The sequence below is a fragment of the Artemia franciscana genome, chromosome 11 (assembly GCF_032884065.1).
Source record: "Artemia franciscana chromosome 11, ASM3288406v1, whole genome shotgun sequence".
Taxonomy (NCBI): domain Eukaryota; kingdom Metazoa; phylum Arthropoda; class Branchiopoda; order Anostraca; family Artemiidae; genus Artemia; species Artemia franciscana.
Window position 1 is genome coordinate 40,688,670 of NC_088873.1, and position 21,152 is coordinate 40,709,821.

Genomic DNA, 21,152 nt, shown 5'->3' on the forward strand with positions numbered 1-21,152 from the left:
TGAAAACTCCATCCGAACAAAAAGAGCTAATAGAATCTGTATTTGGTGAATCGCTTGACGCTTCTAAGGGTGACGTTTGACAAGGAGTAAATGGGTGGCAGGTGGCTTTTGTGCAGAAGGCTACTGCAGATAAATTAGTACTAGCAATTACCAACCAAAATCTGGGTTCTGTTGTAAAAATAAAAACTCCGTCGTTTATTGAAACAGTTAAAGGGATCTCCGAGTCTCCAACTACAGAGAATTTACAATGTCTAGTAGCCAGTTGTATCAAAGCTGAAAAACGTGGGAAATAAGGTGCTTTCAAGCTGCATTTTCCAAGCAGAGATGTCCTTGATACTACCAAATAATGCCGATAGGAACTTATTTTGATCAGAAAATTGAAGAGTTTACTCACTTTCCGAAGTATTCCTTCAACTGTTACGAAATCAGCTACACAGCGGCATTTTTTCAAGCTTCGTTTTCTGTTAGAAACTGAGATCATACATTCATTAATATTTGATTTTAGCAATTACACTAATTACATTATTTATTCTTAATATTACACTGAAAAAAAAGCCAGGAGTCAGCAAACGCTAGAGGGTATTGAGAGTCTTTATCGAAACTAGCGCCAGTTCTCATTCTTATAAGTTATCAGTGCTCTTTGATACAATCTGCAAAATCAAGCAGCCTCTCATGAGAGGTGCAGATAAAAGTTGCACAAAAAACCTCCTATTTGAAACCCCATTACGTTTTCCCCACCTTTCTCTACTATTCCCAGTAGTATTCCCAAAGAAAATAGTTCCTTCTTCGTTTTCAACTAACCGCCTTACTCCTAACCCTAGGAAGACTAAACACTTAGACGAATGTTCACCGTTTCAACCAATAACGGTAGCTAAAACATGTTCAAAATTTTTGAGTAATTGATAATGCCTGAACTAGTTGATAAATGTTATATGCCGCCGCACAAATGTGGGTTTCAAAAGCAATAGGGTGCGCTTATGCACTGACTAAACTGTCATCAGTTTTGGTTGATGCTCATAAGTCGGGAGATTCACTTGCTCTAGGGAGTCAGAATGCCAGGTACTTTTGATTCGATAATTCCCACGCATATTCTCAACGAAATTTTAAAATGTGGGGTCAGTACATGCGTTACTCGTGCTTTGTGCGTGTTTAATCGTATTTAACCGTCATAACCAAATTGCCAGACGGAAATATTACAGAAATAGTTATACCTGTCCATCATGGTGTATGGTAAGATGTCCTTACATCCCCATTCGTGTGTAACAACTTTATTTTACAATGTATTGATGTATTTCTTATTGCACTTACAGATGATGTTTTCAACGTCAGCCCAGCGGTACTGGCGTTTGAGGAAAAATTTTCTATTTTGAATAAAGACTATTAGAAGGTAAATCTCAAGTTTTCTACTAAAAAATTAAACGTCGTATTATTCATCTGGGGTCCAGTTCACGAAGGATTTAAAGTTAGTCTTGATTGGGTGTTATTTGCTCCTAAACTGGAACTGAAATATCTAGGCCTCAAAATCCGTGACTCTTAAAGTAACTAGAAAATTCTTCATTGGTTGTTTTCAGCACTAGACGTCCAGCACCTGCGGGAAAATACTATCTAATAAACTTGGTTTTAATCGCCTGGCCACTATCTAAACCGTAAGACGCATGCGCACTTCCAAATTTTCTTTGCCTGTACCTGTTTGGCGTACCTTCTCGGCAACTCAAACAAAACAACTCTGGCGAATTTATTACCGGTATACTAAATATCTCCTCTACCACCCACCTTAAGCAAGAAATTCTGTAGCCAATTCTGTAGCCGATATTATAGATCGTAATAGCACCATCGGCAGATGCATTGAAGTATATTATAAGCAAATCAATAGACACCCATGGTGCTCTTTTTTGTCATGATTTAGCTTGTGTTATTTTATAAATTCTGATTTTGCTTTATTTGTCATTTTCCGCTCTTTTTTCTATTGTACTTTCCCGTTTTTCTCCCTTCTCTATTTTCTGTATTTTTTCTTCTCTTTTTTTAGTATTTTTTTTTCTGTTTTTCTGTTTGTCATTGTATTTGCAATGTGTTAAAAATCAATTCAATTCCATTCTATTCAACAAGAGAGGTTTTGGAAGTCTAATTTTTGCTATATGCTAAGGTATATTAGTTGAAGGTTCATACTTGGGGTCTTTATCGGAGGGAGGGGGATGTACTCATTGCGCGTCCAAGCCGTATCCAAGATCATCGTGGCAACCAGCAGACGACATGTCTTCTTCCAGAGGTTTCGCTCTAGGGTGGTAGGCTCAACAATCTCCAGCCACTGACGAACCTACCGGTAGCCGTATTTTCTGAACCCTCTGATTGGCTCCAAATCAGATTTCACTGTCGCGAGCCACGTCTTTTTTGGGCCTCCTGTTCTCTTCTTCCACGTCGGTAATGGTAGACATTTGAGGCTTTTTTGCTTATTCGATCATCTGGTCTGCTTATTGTGTGGCCAAACCACCTCAGTCTCCTATGCTTAACAATATCAGAGATAAATGGGCCATCCCTACATCTTCTCCTGACTTCGTCGATCGAGATTCTATCTCAGAGGCGGAAACTCAGGATATAACGCAAGCATTTGTGTTGAAGGTATTCAAGACCACGGCTTTGGCTGCTTTCAGTGACCACATTGCTTCATACACTCAGAGCTTCGTCCTTGTTGAAGCTTCGCTCCACTTCTAGAAAGCCATCCGTAGTTGAAAGAAGACTCTCCAGGATGACGATATGCGGCTCCAGATCTCTTCTTAAGATTCACCAGCAGGGTTTACCATTGAGCCAAGGTATTTGAACGACTGGACGTATTCGATTTGACTACCACTCAGGGTCACAGGGGTTTCATCCATCCCATCAGTTCGCATGATTTTTGTTTTTACTAGACTTATTTGGAAGTCAGTCGAGAGTGCCGTGTCTGCCACGTCACTGATCGTAGCCTAGACTTCTACAAGAGATTCAGCAAGCATGGTAGGCTCAAGCATGAGGGAGATGAAGGTGGGTTATTATACCTGACTCTTGGTGCATCAGTACAATTCTAGGTTCGAACTTGGTATTCTATGTTATTTGTAATAGTTTAATATTCATGTCTATAGTAACTATATTGTGTTTAGCTTACAATCGAAGATCATTACAGATTTCAGGTAATACTTGAATTTATGGTAGTCTATTTGTGGCAAGAATTTGCAACAAAACGAATTGTCGTCCGTCTAATTTGTACTTGATTTTTAATCTAAACTCCTTTGATGTACAGACAACAAAATTGGCTAACAAATTAGGCCGTTGACAATTCATTTCATTGGAAATTCTTCCCAACAATTGACTTTTCCGTAAATTAGTTTAAAAAACTATCGGAAAAAGAAGGTTTTCAAAGAAAAGTAAAGGCCATATTAAACTTATGATCAGCAAAAACCAAAATTTCTAATAATTCAAAGCCAAAACGACCAAAAATTGCTATTAAAGAATAAATAAAGCCCAAAACGAATATAAGTTAAATAATCAATCATAGCAAACAAACATTCAACAGGTACTTACATAAATGAATAAATAAATATAAAAAAGAGTAAAAATTAAGTTGAATATGCAAATAAAGCTTAAAAAAAAACAAAATCACAACAAACAAGAGTTAGGGATGGATACCTCCCCTTCCCTAACTATAAAACTATAGAGTCTTCTGCGTCATTAGGACTTTACTGAAAACGAGTTATATTGAAAATATGTTCTATTGTACTTATTACAACAATCAAAATAAAATGAAAATTTCAATGAAATAAAATCTTGAAAAAATGAGCAATTAAAATCAATATGTTTTCAGCAATTAATATTATTATATATTAAATACTCACTTTAACTTTCTTAGTTCTTTTTAAGACTGTTCAAGACACCTACAGTTTTCAGTAAACCACCAATAACACAGTAGGCCTTATACTTTTACAGTTAGGGAAGGGGGCAGTAACCAAACTCTTGTTCGTAGTGACTTTTGTTTCTTTTAAGATTGATTTGCATATTCAATTTAAACTTTACTTGTTTCAAGATTTATTTATTCATTTGTATTAGTATCTGTTGGATGTTTGTTTGCTATGATTGATTATTTAATTTCAATTCCTTTTGGGTTTTATTCATTCTTTAATAGCTGAAAAATTTTTTGTCTGTTTTAAGCATATTCAATTTAAACTTTACTCGTTTCAAGATTTATTTATATTAGTACCTGTTGGATGTTTCTTTGCTATAATTGATTATTTAATTTCTATACGTTTTGGGTTTTAATCATTCTGTAATAGCTGAAAATTTTTTGTCCGTTTTAAGCTTGATTTGTATATTTAATTTAAGCATTACTCGTTTCAAAATTTGTTTATTCTGTTATATTAGTACCTGTTGGATGTTTGTTTGCTATGATTGATTATTTAATTTCTATTCGTTTTTGGTTTTATTCATTCTTTAATAGTTGAAATTTTTTTTTCCGTTTTAAGCTTGATCTGCACATTCAATTTAAGCTTTACTCGTTTTAAAATTTGTTTATTCATTTATATTAGTACCTGTTGGATATTTGCTTACTATGATTTATTATTTAATTTCAATTCGTTTTGGGTTTTATTCATCCTTTGATAATTCAACATTTTTTGTCCGTTTTAATCTTGGTTTGCATATTCAATTTAAGCTTTACTCGTTTCAACATTTATTTATTCATTTATATTAGTACCTGTTGGATGTTTGTTTGCTATGATTGATTATTTAATTTCTGTTCGTTTTTGGTTTTATTCATTCTTTAATAGTTGAAATTTTTTTTTCCGTTTTAAGCTTGATCTGCACATTCAATTTAAGCTTTACTCGTTTTAAAATTTGTTTATTCATTTAATTAGTACCTGTTGGATGTTTGTTTGTTGTGACTGATTATATAATTTCTATTCTTTTTGGGTTTTATTCATTCTTTAATAGTTAAAAAATCTCGTCCATTTTAAGCTTGATTTTCATATTCAATTCAAGCCTTACACGTTTCAAGAATTATTTATTCATTTATATCAGTACCTGTTGGATGCTATGTCTGATTACTTAATGTCTATTCGTTTCGGGTTTCATTCATTATTTAATAGTTGAAAATTTTTTGTCCGTTTTAAGATTGACTTGCACATTCAATTTAAGCTTTACTCGTTTCAACATTTATTTATTCATTTATATTTATACCTGCTGGATGTTTGTTTGCTATGCTTGATTATTTAATTTCTGTTCGTTTTAGGTTTCATTTAATCTTTAATAGTTAATTTTTGGAGTTTGCACCATTATAGATTTTTATTTTTCCTCATCTTAAGCTTAATACGGCCGTTACTACTTTTCTTTGCAGAACTTCTTTCTCCGGAACTTTAAAACAAATTAGTTTATGGAAAAGTCTTTTGGCGGTAAGAATTTCCAAAAAAAAGAATAGTCGTTGGCCTAATTTGTTGTTAAATTTTTAGTCTAAAATGCTCCTTCGATATGCAGAAAAATGCAACTTATTTAGTTTTATGTTCGATAAATCAATTCGAGACAATTAGGGGGGTAAAACGTATTTTCACTAATAGATATTTATCAAAGCTGCTTGTTTTCATTTTGTGGTTTTTGACATTCTGTTGTTTTGACACGTCATATCAATAATAGTTTGAAATTTTTATTTTTAACATATGACGTTAACAATAACTAACATTACTAGTTAATTGTCGGGTCGGAAACGGCGGTGGGCCTTGGTTCTTAGGTTGAGGTCAGCAAAGTACGGAGGAGGAATAGCTGCACGCTGCACGCATAACAGAGCTGCACGGGAGGATATAAAGTAGGTTATTTCACTTGGAGAAAGAATTAAGTGTTTAGAGAGGTTTGAATTATTGAGCGCTCTATTTGTCCGATATGTGGGTATAAGAACTATTTAGAGCACTATATGTGCAACTGGGATGAGTTTAAAAATCTGAGGGATAAAATTTTCAGAATCTAGGTAAAGATGGATGGTGAGAATTTGGAAAATTAATAATCAATTGGATACATGGAATGTGGGGAAATACGTCTATGTGACGATACACCCTAGATGGTTTTATTTCTGGAGAACTAAGGATCGGCAGGATAAGGAAAGGTGAATTGGGCCTGGTTGGAAATTTTTGTTTTGATGGTCTTTACCTTGTGCAGAGAATCTCTCATAGCTTGGTTTCAGCTGGTTTTGAATGGTGGGTGACAGTTTTTCATTTGACTGTTAAATTTTATTTATTTATCTATTTAAATACGTGTGGATTTAGTTGTGAAGTTGTCCTCCCCCCCTATATATACAGATCCTTTTGTCGAACCAGAAGTTTGAAATGTTTTTTTTTGTATGTTTTGAATATAAATTGATCGATTGATTGATTGAATAATTGAGGGAATAATAGCTGTTTTATCACTTTTGTAAGTTTTTTTTTTTTTTTTTTTTTTTTAGTGATATCATTTTGTTTTCCTTTTTGTAAACATGACCCATGTAACTCTAGTGTTCGAATGTACCACATTGTTTACTAATTGAAAGCTTATAATATTCGCTGTCCTTAGTAATTTTAATCTTCACTGTCCTTGGTACTTTAATTTGAACCATTAGAAATCTTAATCTCGTGCCAAATCGTGCCATGGACTCTTAATCACATGGAATATCAAATTCATGAATTTCAACCAGAAAATTTAAATAGTCAATTTTTGCTATATTCTAGGAGTTTCAAACTCTAGGGAAAAACTTTGATAAATGGTTGACTAGCGGTATATTAGGCCATTTTTGGCAGCCTGAGGCCATGAATTTGGCCTTAAATAAGACTGTTACAAGAATTAAATAAAGGCACCACAGAAAAATGTCCTAAATCTTACCCCAAGCGATTAGAGCTCGTTTCAAAATGAAGTATGTCTCAGTGCCAGCAAATACAGTAATCAGCAGGTGATACATGTGCGCAGCTTCAATGACCATCCAGGCCAAAGATGTCAAAACGAGATAGTGCATGAAAATGGCTAAAACTATACAGAGCACGGCGTCCCTAGAAAAAAAGTGTCGAAGTTCATATAAAGGGTAAAAAAGAGCTTATAAATACAAAAAATATAAATAAGAAACATATAATAAGAAAACTAGAAATATAATAGACTTTTAACACAGAGAGTTTGACATTTGTGTGCTATTGTCTTTTTCTTTCTTTTTTCTGTCAAATGATCTACTTTGATGGGACTCGGCTACAATTCTAAGAGGGGTAGACTTTTACTTATAGACTGAAGTTTAGAGCATTTTAGGAGCCAACTGCACCTGGAAATAAATTGTGCAAAAAATTGTTATTGGCATAATGTATTTAAACTGTCCAACAGGCTAGAATGGGAGGGGGATAGCGCGATACTTTGATTTTTAGCGTTGCAATTTTTAAAGCTCCCACTTCACAGTGGTTTTTTCCCTTATGTTTTTCCCTTATGTTTTTCCCTTATGTTTTTCCGTTTTGTTGCTTTGGTTTCTGCTTTTTAAATAGTGTTTGTTGATCAAGCCCACAACCAATCTCCTCCCTTAGTATTAATTTTACAATGTTTTAACTGTCGAGTAATATCACATGCTTGCTTTTGACACTTACTGATTTAAAAAACCTTTTCCACAAAAGAAGTTCTTCGAGGAAAAGTAAAAAACTCCATTAAACCTAAAATGAGCAAAAATAGAATAAAATAATCTGCCAAGCGTGAAACTACCACATATAAGCATCAATACATTTTCAAACAAATGAGCCACCCCCAAAATTTATATGACCATCCCTTCTTTAAGAACCTTAAGTGCCCCCGGGGTATAACTTAAAACCCTTACCCCCATGCTCTGGTGTTTGTAACAACCCAAAAAGCCTTTTTATATGATTTTTATACTATTTTGAATAAATGGCTATCTCAAAATTTATATTGTATGCATTTTGGGAAAAGACAACGTTTAGGGGGGGAGGGGAAACTACCCTCTGATCAATTTAATTTTTAAAAAAGGAACTAAAACTTCCGATTACCTTTCCAATCAGACCCCTCTAAAGTATATACAACCACCCTCTCTACAAAAACCTTATATGCCCCCAGGGCATAGCTTGAAAACCTTGCTTTGAGGATTGTGGACTTCTGACGATTGTGGAAAAAGCTGTAGAGTGATTGTCATCCTCAAAGACATAATGTCCACACCCTCCTACTACGCTGGACAATATTACCATCTCAAATTTTGATTGGATGTGTTGGGGGGAATGATGAGCGTGGAAGGGGGAGAAGTCTGGTTGCTCTCAAATCACTCTTAACGCTTAAAAAGGGCACTAGAACTTCGAATTTCAAATCAAATGAGCCCCAGCTGAAGTTTATACAAATAGCAATTCTATAAAAACTTTATATACCCCCAGGGCATAACTTACAACCCTTGCCCAAGGGCTCTGGGGGTTGTTTCAGGCCTAGAGGCATTGTTATATGTTCTTTAGACCATTTTGAACAAAATGGCTATCTCACAATTCCAATAAGTTGCGTTTAGCAAAAAGAAGAGTAGTCAGGGGGGGGGGTGCTAGTTGCCTTCAATCATTTTTGACTCTTAAAAGGAAACTATAAACTTCCAATTTTCAACCAAACGAGACTCCTGTAAAATTTATACAATCATTTCTTCAATAGAAACCATAAATGCCCCGGGGATTTTTTTTAGCCCCAAAAGCCTTTTTATATGATCTTTGGACTATTTTGAATAAAATTGCAATCTTAAAGTTTCAATGGACTGTTTTGAATAAAATTGCAATCTTAAAGTTTCAATGGGATTCATTTCAGGAAATTACGACGTGTGTGGAAGAGGGGGGAGGGTAGCAGCTCTCCAATCACTCTGAATCTTAAAAATGGGAATAGAACTTCTGATTTCCAATCTAATGAGCCCCCTTCGAAGTTTATACTATCACCCTTTCTATATAAACCTTATATGCCCCCAGGGTATAGCTTACAACTAAAGACTGGGGGAGTTATCATCCTCAAATACATCATTTCAGGACCTTTCGACTACGTTGAACAAAATGGCTATATCAGAACTTTGATTGGATGTGTTTGAGGAAATGGTGGGCGTGAGAGAGGGTTAGTGGCACTCCAATCGTTTTTGACAATAAGAAAAGCACTATCCCTTTCAATGTCAATCGAACGGACCTTTTTCAAAGTTTCTACGACAACTCCTTCGATACGAAGTGCCCTGGTCTAAGATAAAAAAAAAGTGCCAACCTCGTTCTTTACTTAGGAAGCGCTATTGTGCTGCCTATGGCTTATTTCGTATTTAGTTTCTTTGATTCATTAAATTACTTCTTTTTGTGTTTTATTAAATAAAAAACGAGTTTTTTTCAACTGAAAATAAGGAGCAAAATTAAAACTTAAAACGAACAAAAATCATTACGTATATAAGGGGGTTTCCTCCTCCTCAGTACCTCACACTTTACGCTAAAGTTTGACTTTTTGTCCCAATTATTTAAGAATGACTCCTGATACACAAGGACCGTTTAATTAGAATAGTAAGCTTTTTGCAAATTTAAAAAACACTTTAGCGTAAAAAGCGAGGTACTAAGGAGGGGGCAACCCCCCCCCCCCATATACGTTCGATCCCACTCAGCATATACGTCACAAAAAGCACCTGAAGTTATCAATTTTGTCGCACTTACGATCCCACTCAGTATGTACATAACACCTCAAATTAGTACTTTTATCATTCATTCGACCCCACCCAGCATGTAAGTCACAAAAAAGCACCTAAAATTAGCAATATTGCCGTACGTTCGATCCCACTCAGGATGTTTATCACAATAGAGCACCTCAAGTTGGCACTTTTATCGTTCGTTTGATCCCGCCCAGCATGTAAGTCACAAAAAACCACCTAAAGTTAGCAATTTTGTCTTGCGTTCAATCCCACTCAGCATGTATATCACAAAAAAGCATCTTAAGTTAACACTTTTATCGTTCGTTTGATCCCACCCAGCATGTATGTCACAAAAACCACCTAAAGTTAGCAATTTTGTCGCATGTTCAATTCCACTCAGCATATATATCACAAAAGAGTACCTCAAGTTAGCACTTTTATCGTTCGTTCGATCCCACCCAGCATGTACGTCACAAAAAAAAACACCTGAAGTTAGCAATTTTGTCGCACGTTCGATCCCACTCAGCATGTACATCACAAAAGAGCACCTCAAGTTAGCACTTTTATCGTTCGTTCGATCCCACCCAGCATGTACGTCACAAAAAAAAACACCTGAAGTTAGCAATTTTGTCATACGTTCGATCCCACTCAGCATGTACATCACAAAAGAGCACCTCAAAAGAGCACCGAATGTTCATTTCACAGACATGACGTCAAGCAAAACCACTCGTCAAGTGAAATATCGACCAGGCAATTCATATTAAAGAAAATGCTATTTAAAACTTACGCTGAATCCGTCTGCATTCTTAGTTGAAATAAGTACGCTTCTTCAGATTCGTCATCAGCATTAAGGGGTATATCCAATGAGGAGTTCAGAAGGAAAACCAAATTGAGTAGAAGCAGAGATATACAAAGGTTCAGCAGAATTTTACCACTTCTGTCACGACGCAATACCCTGTAAAGTAATGGTCCAAGTAATTATTATTGTAGTTCGCCAACAAACTAGTCTGAGCCGTCCTAGCCAAGTGGTTAGCGCACTAGACCTGAAATCCTAAGGACAGGAGTTGGAGTTCTGGTGTCGCTGCTAATTTGGTTCAGAAGAAGTAAAATGGTATGATTCAACAGGCTCAGCCAGAATCGACCCAGCTTTGAGTTTGTACCTGGAGAAATCTGGGGAAAACACGGGAAGCGTCGGGGAGTTTCCCCCCAACAAGGCAGAAAACCACCCCCACCCGAAGGCAGAAAACCAGAAGGTTGATACCTGAGCTAAGTTTGCGAAAAGTTTTTAATTTTGTTTTAGTAGACAGACTAGCCACTAGTGAAAAACCAGTTACATCGAACGAAGGGAGGACTAGTGAGAAAAGTGGCTGAATCTGCATAAAAAAAGGGAGCATTCTTTGGTCTTAGAATTTGGCTTGAAGCCCACTGTCTCGGAGGTTTCCCCTTAGCCCAAGAAGTACCAACCTTAGCAACAAAAACACTTGGAGCGGCAAAAGAGAAGCAATAAGAAAAAAAAACAACAACGAGAAGAATTTTCAGTCTTAAACGAAAAAAAAACAAAAAACAGAGCGCCTATTTCGCCAAGCAATCTTCAACTGAAAAAAAGCAAACAAATAAAAGTAAAACTAACGTTTATAGATGCTGAAAAACAAAATTCAAATTTTAGGGAAAAATAAGAAAAAAACATAATTTAAAAAAAATAAACTTGTCAATTTGGTTAATTATTGGCGCTTTGGTCGCATCTTCCGTTGCCGTTGGTTGAACTGGTATTGGTTTAACGGGTATTGGTTGAACAGCCATTAGTTGAAATGGTATTGATTGAACTGATATTGGTTGAACTGGTATTGGTATTGGTCGAACTGGTATCCTTCAGGTTGGAAGGACAGTATCTAAACCATCCTACTATGACAACTGTTAACACAAAAAGATTAATACATTCAATGATGATTCCGATGGTGAATTTAACAAGCATAAATAGCTTTAGATCCAAATGATAAGCACTGGAAATTATGTAAACTGTACAGAAGGCCTTTTTTTTAAGGCTCAATTATAAAGTACTAAGTTGTTAAGTATTAAGTCTTAATTGTTAATTATTGTTAATTATTGTTAATTATTATATTAACTCAATTAGAAGTATTAAGTAATTATTAAGTAGGCCTGCAAATACATTCGCAGAAAAAACTATTTAAATACTAATTTACTTATTAACTTATTATCGTAATTTAAAACTTATTTTTGTGTTATTTCCTTATTATATTAACTTAAAACTTATTTGTGTGTTATTTCCTTGTGGCCTTTCCAGCATACATCTATAAGATTAGCTCAAATAAACTAAATTAAAGACATCTCCCAATATTTGTAGAATTAAAAAAAAACTAGCCCTATCCTGTAGGCTTAAACACAAAACAAAAGCCAGCAAATGAGGGTGTTAGCTTAGGTACTTAAGAACTTAAGTACTTAAGGTACTTAAGAACTTAAAGTACTTAAGAATCTTTGAAAAAGAGAACACTGATCTAACCGGGTTTCAATAGTCTTTCACCAGCAATGATATTAACCAGACAGTTTGTGGCAATAACCTGTGCAGCAGTACCAACTACAATAATTATTTGGTTGAGGGAACTCTACTGGTAATAGCTCAAAACAGTACGAATCCATCTGATGCCAACAAAGATGTCCCCACTCCTGTTCCATCTTTATCCATTCAAAGGTACCCTTTTCACATCCTCACAAGAAGCTCCTATTTTCCTTAAATCTTTCCTTAAGACATCATTCCATCCGATTCGGAGACGACCTTCTTTTTGTTTGGCTTTACATGCGTAGGCGTGTAGAACGATCTTTGACAATCTGTAATTTTTCATCCTGTGCTGTCTTAGATGTTTTAGATATGCAGTTTTGATTGCTAGATATATGATAGTGATCAAGTCACTACATTGGCTTCTATATAATTCTCAATATAGATGAGAAAAACTATGTTTATTTGAAGTGTTTTTGACATTTTAGGAAAACTCGCATTGTTCTGGTAAAAACTACAAAGTTCAACATTTCTCTAGATAGGAGCTTGAAACCTCTACAGGGGGGTTCTGTGATACACTCGATCTGATAGTGAGACTTTCATAAGTATCACTCGATTTTTTAGGCGTGTTTTTTTTTTCTTTTTCAAAAATAAGGCAAATGTTCCCAGGCTTGTAGCTTCTGATGGCTAACATTAAACTTAATGAATTTTATAAATTTGGAATCAGCATAAAAGCCAATTATTTTATTTATTAATTGGCATCAAAATTATGTTTTTTAGAGTATTTGTTACTATTAAGCCAAGTCACTCCTAACTTACAGTCCGCTGCCAAGAACTCTTTGAAAATGCAAAAACTCGACGAAGAGTATATACCCCTTGGATGAAGTATAGGTTTCCGTGTATTGTTTGTTTGCATAACAAAAGGTATTGACATTTTTACTGTAAGGAATTTAGGACTTTTTATTTACCGAATGCTTCTCTGTAGCTATCCTACTGCACACAGAACATCAATAATAATATATATTATTATAAATATATAATATATATTATATATAATAGATAATTAGCTATACATTAAAGCACGAAAATAGGCAAAAGTAAATAAAAGAAACTTACCTGAATAATGCATAAGTAAAAACGGTTATGGTTAATCCAAACATGCTCAAAGCTGACCCTAAATAGCTGATCACACTAAGTGCTACTCTATGGTGTTCGGGAAGTTTTTCTCTCATAATTGCGTATGGATCGAAAAGAACAGAAAACGCTGTTAAATGAGTTGACTCGCAGATAATTCGACCATCGTCTCTTTTCGTTGTTAAACCGTCGGTTGACCAATACTTCTCTAAAAAGACAATGGAACGTAAGATGGTTTCCAGCAACAACCGCAATTTCATACTTGAATTTTCAATTATGAAAATTGGCGTTCTGACGACAACCGATAGGTTGTTGCAATTCTAGCAACATCTATCGATAGGTTGTTGCTTGATTGTTGCTATTTTAGCAACAATCAAGATTGTATTTTAATTACCACAATTGCATTTGTACAATTTTTCTCGAGAGCATGATGGTGTTTGAAGGTGTTTTATGGTTGATGGTGTTGATGGTGTTTTGATTGCCAACCTCATAAACTTTAAAAGACTTTGTCACCCCCTCCAAAATATTTGTTCGCCTTGTAAAATCGTAACAAAAATGTATGTAAGCAAATTTTTAATGCGTTTTTGTTGTATTTTTCTGTAAATCACCCCGACCCCCCTCTCCCAAACAATTTTACGACCATGTATATAGATTATATCAGCCCCTTTCAAACAAACACAAGGTAGAAACAATAGGGAAATTATTTTCAAGACAGTAGAAATCAATTCAGTGAATATTTCGGCCCTATGTCAAAGGGCCGTCTTCAGCATAACAAGAGAAAGAAAGTCCTGGTTAAACGTCGTTGAAGTAAGGATACTATGGTTGTTTTTATTTTTTTTAAACATTATTAGTTTTAATAATCACATTTAAATGTAAGTTCATATATATTCATGTATATATATATATATATATATATATATATATATATATATATATATATATATATATATATATATATATATATATATATATATATATATATATATATATATATATATATATATATATATAACTTTCTCGTGTTGTGCTGAAGATGGCCCTCGGACATAGAGGCGAAATATCCACTGAGTTTATTTCCACTGTCTTGAAACGAATTTCCCTATTGTTTCTACTCTGTGTTTGTTTGTTATGGAAAGACAATATAATCTTCGTCGCTATTTTCTTAAGCCACTTTCCTTGCACACAATTTAGTTTAGTGCAATTTTTACCTAAGTTCATGTCAATCTATAGAGCAAAAGAAAAAAAAAATCTGGTAGACAAATAATATGCGGCCAAGCAACGTTTTACTTATAATTAACAGTGAATGCAGGAAAAAAAATCCGAACCTTAGCAAAATTTTACTTTAAATGAATCCAAAACACACACAAAAAAACATAAAAATAAATAAATAAATGAGATACGCCTTCGAGGCTTAGGACACTGTACCTTGTAAAATATATACGGTGTATCATATTTTTACCTATTTTATTTAACTAATAGGCTAGTTTGAGACCTATTTAAAAATACCAAATAAATATAAAGATTATTTGAAAAATATAGGGATGTCGTAAAATTATTGACCTTTTCGGGGGTACGGATGGTAAGACATGGGCCTAGCCTTGTAAAATATATACGGTGTATCATATTTTACCTATTTTATTTAACTAATAGGCTAGTTTGAGGGGGGGGGCTAAATAAAATTTTACTAAAAAATTACTATGTGTTCATTCGGCTTTAGGGGGATACCAAAAACGTGATATGGAGGAGGCTTAAGACCATTTCATGGAGACTTTGGGTTGGCCCCAATATTTAGAACTAAAACGTATTTGAAATGTTGAGCATTTTGGTTGGCATTATATTGGGGTTGGCCCCAATATTTAAAACTGAAACATACTTAAAATGTAGAACATTGAATCTTAGATAAAAAATAGAGTAAATTAACATAAGCTAAAAGAAGACCCTAGAGTGATGTTATAGGCGTTTGAATAGTTTAAGGCCATCATAGCCATCATAACCATCTGCTTTACGAAAGCAAAATTTATAAAACTTATTCTTAAATGCTGGTAAATTCTGACCAGATTATTTTGAATGACTAAAATCAACGATTTTGCTGGAATTGGGCTTTGTAATCGCTGAAAATATTTTTTTCTATTGTTGATTTATTTTCAAATAGGAGTCAAATAGAAGATTTTGGACCGGCCGTTTAATAGCTTAAAGGGTCAAAAGAAAAAATTATGAAAAAGATCCACTTATTTATCAATATCTATCAATCCAATTATCTACAATAGTATTAAGTGGCAAAAAAGCTACCTATTACTAAAAGAAATGTACGTGCTCAATAAGTGTTTTTTCATGAGTTCATACAATCATATATATATATATATATATATATATATATATATATATATATATATATATATATATATATATAACTCTATTCACTATTTACATTGAAGAATAAAAGAAATCTAACTATTTATCACTATGTATAATAAAAAAAGCCGATACTAAAACAAACCTCTATGTTTATCACATAGTAAACCTCCAAATTCAGTCTAGTTTGAATTACACTAAGATGTGTCAGCGCAACCAAGACGGATCAAAGTGAAAGATAGCAACATATTATCTATTTTGAAATTATCTTAAGTAAACAGAAGACAGGAAGAGCCACGCCAATTCATATTGAATGCAATCAGTTAAAGTGCAATGTACCATTTAAAAACTAAATTGCATTTAATGAATAAACTGGAAGCAGAGCTTGTGAAAGGATATGTAAAAGGACAAAGGACACGGCCCTGGACTTCAAAGTCCCTACCGACGGTGCTGATCTCCGTTTTTTGACCCTTAAATCATGAAGTGCAATGGGGTTGGGGGCCATCCATCCTGTACTTTCACATACCTTAACTGTTTACTTTCCCTAGATTCCTCCAGGTAGTCATTTGGGACCGGGTCGATACCACTGATCCTCTTTTCAAAACAAATAATTGGTGACGCTCAGACTAGAGCCCCTATCACGTAGAACATATGAGCACAAGTCTAGTACTCCAAAGGGGATAAAAAACAACACGGGTCTTAGCGTATAGTACTTTGCGAGTCCAAAGGGGATAAAAAATAACACGGGTCTTAGCGTATACTACTTTGCGACTCCAAAGGGGATAAAAAATAACACGGGTTTTAGCGTATACTACTTTGCGAGTCCAAAGGGGATAAAAAATAACACGGATCTTAGCATATACTACTTTGCGAGTCCAAAGGGGATAAAAAATACCACGGGTCTTAGCGCATATACTACTTTGCAACTCCAAAGGGGATAAAAAATAACACGGGTCTTAGCGTATACTACTTTGCGACTCCAAAGGGGATAAAAAATAACACGGGTCTTAGCGTATACTACTTTGCAAGCCCAAAGGGGATAAAAAATAACACAGGTCTTAGCGTATACTACTTTGCGAGTCCAAATGGGATAAAAAATAACACGGGTCTTAGCGTATACTCCTTTGCGAGTCCAAAGGGGATAAAAAATAACACGGGTCTTAGCGTATACTACTTTGCGAGTCCAAAGGGGATAAAAAATAACACGGGTCTTAGCGTATACTGCTTTGCGAGTACCGAATAATCAAAATTCTGCTGAACATCCCCCGCCAGTCACCCTCCCACCACAAGTTCTTCGCACCAAAACCAATTTGAAGCTGCCTTACTTCCACCTTCAAAAAAATCTTCGATTTTCCAGCCGTGCGACAGAACAGAAAAGATGTACCAAAACCACACGTAAAATCCGTCACCATTTTAGTGAAATATACTCGCTCAGCCAGAGGTTCCCGTTTTAAAATGTCATACGATCGCTTTTATATATAAAAATTATTGATTCGCTGAAAGTTACCGATATAGCCAGGTGTTTAGGTAGATAGGTTAATATATCTTTCAACCACCTGAACAAAAAAAAATATACATGTTAATAAGTGATTTTACTGAAAATTCTACTGCCGTTAGCTAACAGAAAATTGTGCATAACAATAAAAAATGTAGCTAGAGAAATTTATAGATAGATTTTGAGAGGCAAAATAAAGAAAAATCGGAAGAATAGAAATCGAAATTGCAAACTTCTAAATTCCCATAGATTTGGCGGTGAAACATCAAAAAGATGTGAAGATGTATTTAAGGGCCCATTTAATAGGAAATTTCTATATCTAGTACTTCTTCTAAGAATTTACAATCTTTAAGTAAGACAAGGGCCCGTCCTGCCCCTGGCCTTGGCCTTGTTTAACTTTGTAATTCTTACAGGATCCTCATTATCATTGACAGGTACCAAGATATGATGATAAATTTATTGGCCTCCATAAATTCAGCCCAAAAAAAAAAAAAAAAAAAAAAAAAAGATGGCGAGAACACACAATATCACAGACACACCCTTCCTGCTCGAAAAGGATTTTATTAAATATGTTTACTTTTTTAAATATCTAGGATCTTTAATGGATCCCTACGGCAGAAGTCAGTGAATACCAATTCAGAGCTGCCAATAATCGACACGATGCTAGTGTCAAAAAGTCGGATTCTCAAGATGTTATACCACAGAATAATTTCGGTACACTCCAAAGGCCAGGCAATCAAGTCTAACACACTTTTATTAAATGATTCTAAACTTAAAAATTTCACCTAATTGGAATTAACATTAAAAGTAGGATTTTTTTATGTATATGCTGTTTCAAATCATCCGTTTTGGTTACTGAGGATGTAGCCGCTCTTTACTTATTGTTCATTGTTACTGAATGCATCTGTTTGATACTCAATACTGAATACCCTTTGATACTGTATCTGTTGCGAACTTCTAGCGCAAAAAGACACATCTCTTTTTCTTTATCTTAGGAATATAGATAAGTTGTTTAAATCCTCTCCATAGTATTAAACAAAATCATATTTTATATATATTTTAAATTACCTAACTAGGCCAAATGTAACTATCTGTTAATAACCTAAATTCTTAACTAAATAAACCTTAAGTGGCTACCAAGGTGAGTAAATTTGAATAGTCTACTCGTAACCATAATGTATTTGTACGGATAGTTCAATGATCATAATCATTTATATAATATACATAATCATTATATAGTATAACATATACATATATAAAGATATAATATAAATATATACATATAATAATACATAGTCATTTATTATAATCAACTTGTTATAACCTATATGAGTTTTTTAAAAGGAAACTTTACGAGATCCATGTTTCATGTTCTCTGTGATTACAGCTTCCAAGCACTAGACAGACTTTTGATTTAATAGACTGACGAAGATATTCTCTTAAATTTATTTCCAGGGAATTTTTGTGATTGCATAAAGTCAGATTTAAAATTAAATAAAGGAAAAAAAACACAACTTTAAAATTATTTTTAAGCCATGTTGACAACATTCAATCTAAGATACGCTTAAAAATTTTCCTTGTTCAAGCGATCATACATAAACTTAAGGACACATTTATCAAACACATATACTGAAGTTGAAACAAATATTTCACATTTTCGGTACTTTGTTAGTCTCCTGAACCTCGTCAAATTTCCCCGTGAATAGCTCATGTAAACTGCTATCCGTGCCATTAGAGGACAAAAATCCTAATTTCACTGAAAATGCCCCCAAAAGTCATTGGTCATTCTTTCCACGAGGTCATGGTGAACCTCCCACAAAAGCCTTCGAATCTTTCTCATGATCATAGCAACAAAACCAAATAAGTTGAAAAAAACTTAAAGAGGAATAAGAGGTTAAGGTTTTACAATATGATAGTGAAGAGATTTAATCCGTTTCGAACTTAGTTAGTTGAAGGAATATAAACACATGAGCCTAGTTATGCACACTTAATAAATAGATATAATATATATATAAAATATAATATTCAAATAATTCGTGTTGATAGTAGAATTGCTTATGTCCGTAAGTGTGAGTATAAAATTCTAAATATAATAAATGTAAATATAATATAAATATAAATGAATATAAATAAATATAATATATGTAATATAATATTCGTAGAACTTGTCTCGTTGGTAGAACTGTTTTATGTTCATAAGTGTAAATATAAAATTCTAAACAATCATTCTGACAGATGTATTTAAGTCAATAGTTTTGGTCACTTGCTCCCTTTTAACAAGAATAAACAAAAAGAAACTCAACTAATCAAATTCGAATTACCTAATAACCTAGAGACTTACCTTAGATACTTACCTAATAACCTAATCAAATGAGAGACTTACCCTCTTCATCCCAGTATGCACAAAAATGTCCTTCAGGGTTGTCAGTAGGTATAGAATAACTGATTGGATTCTTCAAGTTCGCTACGTTAGCACCCCCAATGGAAGCAGAGACCACAAAACTCGAAACCGTCTGATTCTTGCTTCCCCTGATAAAACAAATTCATAAGTCAAATTTCAAATTTTAAGTTTTGGCTAAAAATAAGGTGGTAAAACACTGGTCTATAAATGTCAAGTGCGTACGTGTCTGAACGAACATTTTTCGTTTAGAGGGTGAGTGTGAATCACTTAAGGATTTAAAAATCATATTATGGGGTTTATGAAATATGATGAAAAGTAGCAGATAAAGGTGGTTGGGAGTAAACTTTTTGGCATCATTTGATAGCTTGAAAAATCTTTTTGATAAGTGTGCATAACGTTTAATTTACAGAGCATTATATGTTACGTATAGATTAATTTTTATTTCATTTTGTTTTTGCAATGGCCAAAAAAATGTTGTAATACCTACTTCCGTAAAGGATTTGGATAATCAATGCTTGATTCTTGATTGATGTTTTGTCAATGTTTTTACAACGTGAATATACAAAAAAAAATATTTTTAATGGAGATAGACTTATATATTAACAAATGAACTAACATCATTTTTATACAATCCTAACAAGGGGTTAACGCCAGATTTGCCTCTCACTCAATTGGGCTATCTGTCTTGGCTCTTTCTACAATTGGCCATGGCTTGATGCCCACAACCATGCGACTTGGATTCAAAATCAACCGTCTGGAGAGACAAGCCACTAAAATAGCTCTGGTGCTGTTTTCTAGCAGAGTATGGTTCTTTTTCTAGAGATGGTAAACTCTTATGGATCGGTCAAAAATCAAATGTTGGGTGAATATGGTTACCTGAATAAAGAAAAAAAATTGCAAAATGGCTTTTTTTAGTAAAATTAGCAGTCGGTAGCAAACATACAAAACTAATTAAAAAATTCAAAATTTTTAATTAAAATTTATAATTAAAATTTTTATTTTTGTGTTTATGTTTAATTGGTACAACGCTTGATGTTACAAAAAAATATAATTTTTTATGTTCTGCCACACCTCTATCAGGCAATAAATCCAACGTGTTCCAAGGTCCCAAAGTGGAAATATTGAACAAATCCAGTTAGCATTCTTGAATTATATGGGTTAGAGAAAAGAAAATGAACATCATAGAACACCTTCAAAATCTACGATGAAGAAACACATCAAATTAAGACACTCCTCTTCAAATTAACATCTAAATTAAGTTCAGAAAATATTCAACACATAATTTTCACAAAAAGATCCCAACAAAAGGGTGAGGCAATTGATCAACTACCAGTCTCGAAGTTAGTAGCACAGGAATATGAATATTCCGTCGTACCACAGCGAGGCTCCGTAAATCATAAATTCCGAATTATAATATACCTTTGAAGAGCCAAAACCAAATTTTGTTTGGCACAGGAGATAAAACACCAAGTGATTGAGCAATATCGTTTAAAACCATATAATTAAAAAAAATATGTGCAGTTCTAGAGGAGTCTACTTGGTCAAAAGGCTGAGTTACGCACAATCAGCTTTGACCAAAATTTCTTTTGACCAAGAGAGGTTTGACCAAAAATTCAATTACAGC

The 21,152-nt window shown here is 34.1% G+C and overlaps 1 protein-coding gene across 1 annotated transcript in view; it reads right to left on the reverse strand.

Annotated features, from left to right (window-relative positions):
• The window catches only part of LOC136032626 (uncharacterized), an 87,347-nt gene that overhangs the window by 14,580 nt on the left and 51,615 nt on the right, over positions 1-21,152 (reverse strand). Inside the window, exons 10-12 of the mRNA XM_065712899.1 lie at positions 13,263-13,488; positions 10,422-10,589; positions 6,862-7,025 (exon numbers count right to left, since the gene is read on the reverse strand). Of these exons, the coding sequence (XP_065568971.1) occupies positions 6,862-7,025; positions 10,422-10,589; positions 13,263-13,488 (558 nt within the window). The remainder of the gene's footprint in view (positions 1-6,861; positions 7,026-10,421; positions 10,590-13,262; positions 13,489-21,152) is intronic.